Source organism: Podarcis gaigeae (assembly GCF_964106915.1).
Source record: "Podarcis gaigeae genome assembly, chromosome: 13".
Taxonomy (NCBI): domain Eukaryota; kingdom Metazoa; phylum Chordata; class Lepidosauria; order Squamata; family Lacertidae; genus Podarcis; species Podarcis gaigeae.
The window spans coordinates 40,056,960-40,066,865 of record NC_139689.1 but is presented as its reverse complement, the minus strand read 5'-3'; the positions used below and the strand labels follow the sequence as shown (position 1 = coordinate 40,066,865).

At 45.8% G+C, this 9,906-nt stretch overlaps 1 protein-coding gene across 1 annotated transcript in view; it reads left to right on the top strand.

Moving 5' to 3' along the window:
* The first annotated feature begins 1,557 nt into the window (after positions 1-1,557).
* DNAJC7 (DnaJ heat shock protein family (Hsp40) member C7) overlaps positions 1,558-9,906 on the top strand; it is a 34,824-nt gene continuing 26,475 nt past the window's right edge. The window contains exon 1 of the mRNA XM_083709527.1: positions 1,558-1,840. Within this exon, the coding sequence (XP_083565653.1) occupies positions 1,713-1,840 (128 nt within the window). The 5' untranslated portion in view covers positions 1,558-1,712. The remainder of the gene's footprint in view (positions 1,841-9,906) is intronic.

Below are 9,906 nucleotides of genomic sequence, written 5' to 3'. Positions count from 1 at the left end.
TGCTTTCTCCTGGGAAAACTTGCTGTTAATGATAATGATAATAATAATAATAATAATAATAATAATAATAATAATAATAATAATACATTATTTATATCCTGCCCTCCCCAGCCAAAGCCGGGCTCAGAGCGGCTAACAACAATAAAAGTAACACAGCATTCTAAAATCAATTCATTTTAAAATCAATTCAAAATCAAATTAATGGCAACCATTGGGCTAGAGTTCTGTGAGGATTGCCAAAGGAGGGGGTCAGGCTGTGCCTTGGCCAAAGGCCTGGTGGAACAGCTCCGTCTTGCAGGCTCTGTGGAAAGATGTCAAGTCCCGCAGGGCCCTAGTCTCTTGTGACAGAGCGTTCCACCAGATCAGAACCACTGATGGGAGTTGGATCGGATTTACCACTGAATCAGAACAAACAAGAATGGTGGGGTAACCTAAAAACCTCTTGGACCCATGCTTTCTAGGCAAAGCACAAGAGGAAGTGTGGGCAAGCCCTAAGATGACTCAAAATACATTAGTTGAGAAGGATAGGTTTATTAACAACCATTAGCCATAAAAAGCCACCATTAGTTATACTAGTTAAAGGGAAATCTCGTGTCCTAAAGCTATATAGCAGGGATGAAGAAGCTGCAGCAGCCAGCCACTTTTTGGACTACAGCTCCCATAATCCCTGACCATTGACCATCCTGGTTGGGGCTGATGGGAGTTGGAATCCAACAGCATCTGGACAGGCCACAGGTTCCGATTAAAGCTTTGAGTGGACCAGATGTTGGAAATGAGGACTATAGGAAAGTTATCACTGTCATATCCTTCTGGTGTGTTTCTCAGGGTGATTGAATATATTTATATATAATGTTAGTTATGTACTTCTACATAGGTTTCTTTTCTTTAAAGTGATGAATCCAGCCGAGTTTAACAAAGCTCCTTTCTAAGCAAGCATAAATAAGGACTGAGGGAACCCAATCCCAGCAACGAGCCCCCGTAAGTACAGGCCAGCCTCAGGTTTCGGTTTTTTTTCTTGTTTAAATTGTTCTTTTATTGATTTTGTAAAATTCAAAATAAGAAATAAAAATATTTGCACAGACTTACAAACTTGGTTGCATGTGAACATACAGCAATAAAGTAAAACAGTTGCAACAATTATCATTTTTTACTTGTGGACTGACATGAGAGAGAACGAATGCCAGAGCATCATATTATGATGTACAACAACTTGTTAATAATAATAATAATAATAATAATAATAATAATAATAATAATAATTAATAATAATAGGCAACCCATCTAGTTGGGTTGCCCCAGCCACTCTGGGCGTCTCCCAACACGCATACAAACATAATAAAACGTCAAACATTAAAAATTTCCGGATACAGATCAGATTTGGATTGGTGAGCACGGGCAAATAATAATTATCCATCTTTTTGAGTCCCTTTTATGCTTATTCCTCTCACGGGTTGAGGGGGCTCCTCCCGCCACTCAGAAAAAAAAAGGAGGAGCCGGGGTTCCCTCTTGGCGGACTCAGATCCTTCCTCTCCTTGTTCAGCCAAGCCGGAAGTGGGCGTTCTACCCGCCACGACTCGTTCTCCGGAAGTGGACGTGTGAGCTTCCGTTCCCGTCCTCCTTTCGCTCTCGCTCTCCCGCTCTCTCTCTCTCTCTCCCTTTTCTCTCCCTTCCCGGCTCGCCGGCCGTTGATCGCCTGCAACAAGGAAGCCAAGATGGCGGCGGCGGGAGGAGGCGAGTGCGACGTGATCATGACGCCCGCGGCGGCGAACCTGGTGGCGCCTTCTCACCCTGAGGGGCCGGCGATGTTGAGCGACGAGGACGAGGACGCGGGGACGCGCAGGTAAGAGCCTCCGCCCGAGGGCCCCCTCCAGGCACACTCCCCACACGGGGGGGGGGAGACCCATGGAGGGGGGAGGGGCTGCCTCGGTGTGCGGGTGGGGGAGGGGAGAAGGCGGCGAGGGGCGGGGCCTGCACTGCAGGGGGGGGAGTAAGTGGGGGTTGGGGGTGCGCGCGCGAGAGAGGTGCATTGTCGTCAGCTGTGCCCCCAAAGGACCGTAGGATAAAGCCAATTAATTGTGTGTATTCCCTGAAGGTGTCGCTGGACTACAACTCCCATCACCCCTTAGATGGCCAGGGGGGTGATGGGAGCTGTAGTCCATCCAGATCCTGGGGGGGTGGCCAAGGTTGAGAGAGGCTGGTCTGCGTGGACCCGTGTGCTGCTTCTGAAATGCCAGGTGCTGGGAGGGTGAGTTAAGAGTCTGCCTTGCAAGGAGAAGGTCCCCGGTTCAGTCCCCGCTGGCAACTCCAGGTTGGCCTGGGGAGAGGCTTCCTGGGCTGAAACCCCAGAGAGATGCTGCCAACCAGTGTAGGCAGTACTGAGCAAAATGGGCCAGCGGTTCTGACTTGGTATAAGGCAGCTTACTATGTTCCTAGAAGGTTCCTCCTTCAATTCTCCACTTATTAGGCTTTGTCAAAGCCTCTTAACTGCACACCGTTAGGAGTAAAATGTTGTGCAAGAGGAGTCCTTGGTCCCATACAGTAAAGTGGTACAGTGGTACCTCAGGTTACATATGCTTCAGGTTGCATACGCTTCAGGTTACAGACTCTGCTAACCCAGAAATATTACCTCAGGTTAAGAACTTTGCTTCAGGATGAGAACAGAAATCGTGCTCCGGCGGTGAGGCAGCAGCAGGAGGCCCCATTAGCTAAAGTGGTGCTTCGGGTTCAGAACAGTTTCAGGTTAAGAACAGACCTCCAGAACGAATTAAGTCCTTAACCCGAGGTACCACTGTATTTGAGGTTTTAAAGTGTGTATGCGTGAGGGTTTAACAGTAGGATTTAGTCCTCAAAAGAGCCCAAGGCTCAGCCCAGGAGTCTTCATCCTCTTTTGAGCCTGTCGTGTGCGCTTAAGGCAGAGTTCAATGGGCCTTGTTGCCTAATGCTGCAGTTCTAAGTGTATTTAGGATTGTGTTATTATTTATCAGAGTCCTTGATACCTTCACAAGCCAGGGATCCTTGGCATATGACCCAGTATTGCCGTAGTGTAACTGTATTTGTTTGGTTCTTTTTTATTTGTTTAATTTATGTCCCACCTTTCCACAAAATGGTGCTCAAGGCAGCTAACGGTGCTCATAGTGGGTAAAAGTTTTAGAAGCGTTGGGGTTAGGGATTGTGGCGGCATACACATCATATGCTTAAAACCACATACACACCACTGCAGCTGTAAAGAATCCAGGGGACTGAAGGGTGGTGGGAATTGTAGTTCTGTTAGGGGGTAAACTACAGCTCCCAGGATTCTTTGGGAGAAGTCATGTGCTTTTGACAGTGTGATGAGTGCAGCACGTGGTACCCTCTTGGGTTGGGGATTGATCAAAGCTGTTCTTCCAGTGGGAAGTTGCCATACAACTTCTATAAATGGAGATGAACACCATATTGGTGATTCTGGTTGGTTTGTATTAGTTCACTTATTGCAGAGGACTAATTGGGGTTCCAGTAAGAAATATTTGGTGGGACACTGCATTTCCCCATCTTGTTGATAAAAGTTGCAAGTCTGGTGTTAAGTGGAAGCACTCAATTGTTTCACAAAAGTGGCTAGAAATCTGCTTCAGTAGAAATGAGGGTTTAACCTTCCACTCATTCCTCACTTATAAGCCTGGTTGGATTACAGCCAGGTCTGTTCTTTGGGGAGAAAAATAAATATTTTAAACTTATCTTGTGGCTAAGTCAGTGACTAGTCCAGAGGTGTATTGTGAAAACCGATTGCCCTTGAGTTGTGGTTTGCGGAGAGTTTCGGATAACAATTCAAGAACTTGTGATTTGTTCTCTGTGAGGGAATGGCTAGATCTCAGGTCCAGGAAACCTTTGGCCCTCCAGATGTCGCTGGGTTACAACTCTCGCCATACCTGGCCTTTGGCTGTGTTTGTAGGGGTGATGGGAGTTGTCATTCAGCAACATCTGGACGGTCAAAAGCTCCCATGTTCAATCCCTGCTATCTCCCAAGTAAGACTGATGGGGGTAGTATGTATCTGAAATGCTGGACAGCAACTGCCTTTCAGTGTAAAATAGATAAGAATGAGCTACATAGACTAGTCATCTGATTAAGTATAGTAGCAACTTCCAGGGTAACTACTGGAGCGGTGACCTTGTCTGACCGAATGAGCAGGGAGATGTGATAGAAGGGGGAGAAATCCTTTTCTGGCTGCCTAACTTAACTGAATGAGATTTTTGTGGGGAAAGGAAATGGCACGTGTTTCTTTGGACTTTTTTCCTGCCCTACGGTCTTGGGGTGTGTCACAGTTATTACAGTAATGAGAGATAGGGAACGGTTAATTTAGCTGTCCTGCTCCCAGTTTGACTCACAGCACTTGTGATTAACCATTTTGCAAAAGGTAAACAATGTGGTTTTTCCTTAAGGGAGTCTGGTAAAATGGGTTAGACTCGAGTGAGAAAGAGTGATGTGCCCTTGGTGAGCTCATGGCTTAGGTGGGGTTTGAATGTTAGCTTCCCATAGGCAAAGCCAAGGCTGATTCTCCAAAAGCAGCAGCTACTAAACCACCCCCACGCCAGTCACAAGGAGTACCGTATGGTCTCTTGTTACCCACACACAGGTCCAGAGGAGATGTCTGGAAGCTATGGGCTGTCTTCAAAGAAGTTGTCCTCTCTCTGTGCGCGCGCACCCCCCCCCCCAACCACACACCCAACTTTGGAGATTTGCAGGGCATAGGGATAGAAGAGGGTGAAGAAGTCCCATCCGTTGTGCAGGTGGAAGTTCTTGTGCTAACAGAACAACTTTGTTAGATGCTACCCAATGGCCCTGCCCTTAAACTTTCTAACAGTTAACTTTGGCATACCAGGGCATGAGGTCACTGTTTTGATAAAAGAAAGGAGACAAAAACTTTCTTCCTACCCCCTTTAAACTACACCTGGTACTGTTGTTGTGTGAATTTTTAAATGGTATAGTAGGGGGTGCTCTGTGGTTGCTTGGAAGCTTATTAGGGGTTTCTTTAATGAGAAGAGTGTTAACTGCAGAAAACACCAAACTGTTTCCCTGTCATTACTGGTCTATGTGCAGATGCAAGACAGTATTTAACAATACCGTACTCCTTTTTAAACAATGCGAAACTGTCACCAAGTAGACCTTGCCAGTGCCCTACATGGGCTAACTGCTTCCCCAAATGCATCCCCCAATCTTGCTCTTCAGCAGGTAACTCAATATAGAAAGGGTTCTCTGAAACTGGAAAGCCACAGCAGTACAACATAGCTTGGGTGATCCTGGTTACGGCCGCAAAAGGTGATGTTATGAATGGCTGAGAGTCACATTAGGTTATTAGTACAGTACCTCTGGAATTCCCTGCAAATGCTCATTGGAAAAGCCAGTATTGTAAGCAAGTTCAAAAAAAGACAAGGTGGTAGGGCTTCTTTTCCACAATTTGGTAGGATGCTCAATATATCTAGCCTAACACCCGTTCCTAATAGTTGTGATTTAAACAGACTGGGGTTGGGAGCAGAGGTCTCTTCTTCAACATCCTGAGGCATCTAGCTATTAACCCTGTCCATGATCCAGCTGAGCTCTTCTTATTTTGATAAACACATTGGTTCCTGCTGTGATCCAGGCCTTTGCTCTCTTTGTGTTGTGTCACAGAATTATAGAGTTGGAAGGGACCCTGAGGCCAAGGATCATCTAGTCCAGCCCCCTTCAATGTAGGAATCTCAACTAAAGCATCCATGGCAGATGGCCAACCAACCTCTGCTAAAAACTTCCAAGGAAGGAGAGTCCCACTCCTCATGGGAGCCTATTCCACTATCAAATGTCTCTTAGTTTCAGAAGTGTTTGGGTGTTATACTTTGAGAACTATGGGAGAAGAACAGAACCATTTTTAATCTAGGCAGCACTGTGGGATGCTGAAATGTTTGTGGAAGAGCGCAGAAGAGGGAGAGAAGTAACTTGGGGAAGCTGACTTACAGAGCATGATATTGGCATGGCATCTTGGCAGAGGTGGCCCAAGCAATAAATAGTCAGTGTCAAAGTTATAAAAATACACGGGAGTCAAAGAGATGACAAATATTGTCCATTGACCTTACTTCCAAGTCACCCTGCAGATGAAGTTCATCTGTTCACTGCAGAGCGTGGAACGCAAATAGCTTAGAAGTTACCCACTCATTGTATTTTGCCCTTGGGTGGTGGCTCCAAGAAGGTCCTTGGAGTGTATATCAGAACTGTATCTAGAATAAGACTTTTTTCTTGAGTAGTCTTTAGTCTGCAGCATGCCTTGGGAGACTGGGGCAACTCCCCAAGAGTCAGCATGCAAGTTGACAAGGAAGCTAGAAATGTGTTCATCACCATTCATGTGGAAATTTCCAAGCATAACTTGGGACTCTGGAAAAACCTGGATGGTTATTTTTGTTTGTTTGTTTGTTTGTTTGTTTACAGTTCCTGGCTGCTAAAATACCTATTTTTGGACATTCCCATTGTAATTCTAAAACTCGCCATGGAATTTGCTTTACCTGCATTCAGAGGTAAAATTACTCTTGCCTTAGTATTGGTGCAGTGGGATAATTCCACCAGAGTAACTTGCAGGTGTTGAGAGGCATTATTTATTTTAAAGTGTTTTAAACTCTGCTCTTGTTCCCAAAAGTCTCACAGAGTGGCCTGCACGTTATTTGTGATCTCCACCAACTAATCTACTGGGTTCTCAGAGACTTTTAACAGGACATACGTTGTATGTTTGGCAGATTCCTTTAGGAAAGTGAACTGTGTTTTTTGTTCAAATCGAAATGTGAGTTCTAAAGGGCCAGATGATAAGTAACACGGCTAACCTTGTGGCCCAGAGATAGGTCTCCTGCGACATTAAACTATCCCCTACTTACTTTCCCTTTTAAGTCAGAAATTAACAAATGTAATCCGGAGCACAGGAGCAAATGAGTTATGTTGCAGAAACACATTTGGACTCTGCTCATGAAGCCTGTCCCTATCCCTTATGACTTTCTCAGGGTCTTTTCACATGTTACAAGGAAAGGCATGCCTATTCTCTACATGGTGCTATAGCAACTCCATAGAAGGTGTGAAGGGAAAGTGTATGTCTGAAAGCACAGGGTGAGAGCACTGCCATGGATCCATGATTACTTGAGAAATACCATGGAAGAGTCCCTCTGCTATGTTATGAGGCCATGGCGTCTGGTATTCTGGAGCTCTTAACAAGAAGAGGAATAGCAATCAAGATTTGCTATCGGTGTAGCTTTGTACAGTGGTGCCTCGGTTCTCGAACAAAATCCATTCTGGAAGCTCGTTCTGCTTCCGAAATATTCGAAAACTGAGGCATGGCTTCCCATTGGTTGCAAGAGCTTCTTGCATTCAGCAGACGCTGCGTCTCACGTTCGGGTTCCAAAAAACATTAAAAAACGGAAGAATTTACTTCTGGGTTTTTGGCGTTTGAGAACTGAAATGTACAACAATGGAGGCGTTCGGGAACCGAGATTCCGCTGTATAGCACCATAACTATGAAGACTTAATGCCTATTTTCTTAAATACAGTAACCCAGCAGGTTACGTTCCAGGGATTGTGCCCATAGCCAAAATTGCTTCATTCAAAACCCATTGCGTTTGAAGGCGAGTGGGGTTGCCAGAGTCATTTCTGCCACCTTCATTTTTATTTTTTGATTTGCCATGTATGAGCTTTAAGGCTTTCTTGACAGAAGAGAACTGTTCTTGTTCTCTGCTTTGAGAGTGCCCTATCCAAGAATTCTCTCTGGCCAGACCTATTTAGAGCACAAGGACTCAGCAGCTCCTTGAGTCTCTTATAGTTCCTGGACATTTGGCAGCTTACTAGTTTCCAGGAAAACGAAACCAAAGGCTGCTGAATTCCTAGGGAGGCAGTGCAGTGGTGTGCTGCAGGCAAAGTGATCTGTGGCACGACCTTAACAGGAAAGAGAATCTCAGTGGTGCGGTTTTGAGGTTGCAGTTTGTCAGCAACAGCCTTTCCAGTTCCTTTCCTGCCCTGCCCATGTGTATACGAAAGAAATCTGCAGAATGAAGTGCAAGCCATGTGGCTCAGTGCCTGCTTTTTGAACACCTTGCTGGAGCAGGCAGACTACTGTTTTCCATGTTAAACACTAGAGGGCACCAACGCACAGATGGATATTTTTTCTCATGCCACAATAACCTGCATTGTGTGTTGTTTGGCCTGCCATCATACAAGTCAGATCTGGAGCTAGCACAAAAATCATCTTTGGGCAGGCCCTACCTTCGATCCCAGCCTCCCATATTTAATTTCCTCATTTTGCAATGATTCAATTTCCCTGCACCTTAGGTTGTATCTCCCTGTTCACGGAGTTCTGCAGGAAGAGAGAAACAGCCACTGCATGCCCGTGGTGCTTGCTAGATGCAAAAGGATAATTTTGTGAGCCACAGCCTGAAAGAAGAAAGGGGAAACTCTAAGGTAAATAGGATGTGTTAGGCCCCAGGCATGAAAAAACGTGAATCCCTATTATTGCTTCATGCCTGGTCTTAAGTTGAATTTTGAATGTGGAAAAGCTGGTCAGACTTTTTCCTGTTTTCTCAGGAAACTCAATGCTTTCCATATAGATTTTTTTGGCATGAGAACATATCCTGCACATCTGGTGCAGAATCCTAACACATTGCAGAAAAATATGCAATACACTCTAGACCTCACACTTGGTTCATGCAGGTTTCCCCAGCCAAACCTGTTGCTCTGCTTTAACTGAAAGTGTGACCTGGAACATAATCTAGCATTCTCCTGCAGTTGCACATTGTAAGAAAGGATCAGTGGTGGGCAAGCTGTCCATCTTAGGAGCTTGGCCACCCTTAGTGATCTTATTGCCATCTGTAGAATGCCAGTTCTACACAGTTTGACAGTCACATATCTGGGACACCTAAACACTGTGCTGAGGGAATGGCAGCTTACATAAATTGTCCTACATATGCATATATTTACTGCCTGATCTAGTCTGCTGAACTCAGCCTGACATAAAAACAAAAAGCTCTGAGGCCCTGGGCAGTGGAAATACTGTTCACCCCTGACCTGAGATTGAACCAGGATGAGTATGTACTCATAAGGGAATTGTAGAATTGGAAAGGACCATGAGGGTCACTTAGTCCAGGGGTCAGCAAACTTACCACGCCTCGGGCCGGTGTCTCCAGCGCCGATTGCACGGAGGGCGGGGGAGCGCGTGCCCATACGCATGCGCACATGCTATTTCTGGCACACTTCCGGGTCGGAGAAGCACCAGAAATAGCTTGTGCGCATGTGCACAGGCTTCCTCCGACCTGGATGTGCACTGGAAATAACGCTTGCGCATGCGCACAAGCTATTTTCAGTGCTCCTCCGACCCGGAAGTGGGCAGCCGTGCCACACAGCGCTAGTAAGAGCGGGTGGCAGGGGTTGCCGCGGGCCAGATAAACGAGTCCCTCGGGCATTATCTGGCCCATGGACCTTAGTTTGGGGACCCCTGACTTAGTCCAACATCTACCGTGTGTGAATTTTTGCCCTACGTGGGGCTCAAACCCACAACCTTCATGCTCTACCGACTGAGCTATTCTCACCATCTGTCTTCTTCAGTGGTATTTCTGTTTAGTGGGCATCTGAGAGTCTTTCCTCAGCCTTGATTGAGCCATTAACTAAATGGAAGCCATGGAAAACAGAGTGAGGATATCATTCCGCCCACTTCCTTTTTTGATTTTTCAGGTCTTGCACTTTTTGCTGCTGCGTTTTCGAATTTCACCACAGCCTTGGGGACGAGGTACTGAATATTATTTTAATTGAAGCGGGATATCTCTCTCCTTGCAGGTGGAACCAGAAGCTGTGTGCATTTTTTCCAGCTTTTCTCTTAACAGTTGGATTCAGTTGCTTATCAGCTCTTTGTCCCTGAAATGGCCTGTTGGTTTTTTTAA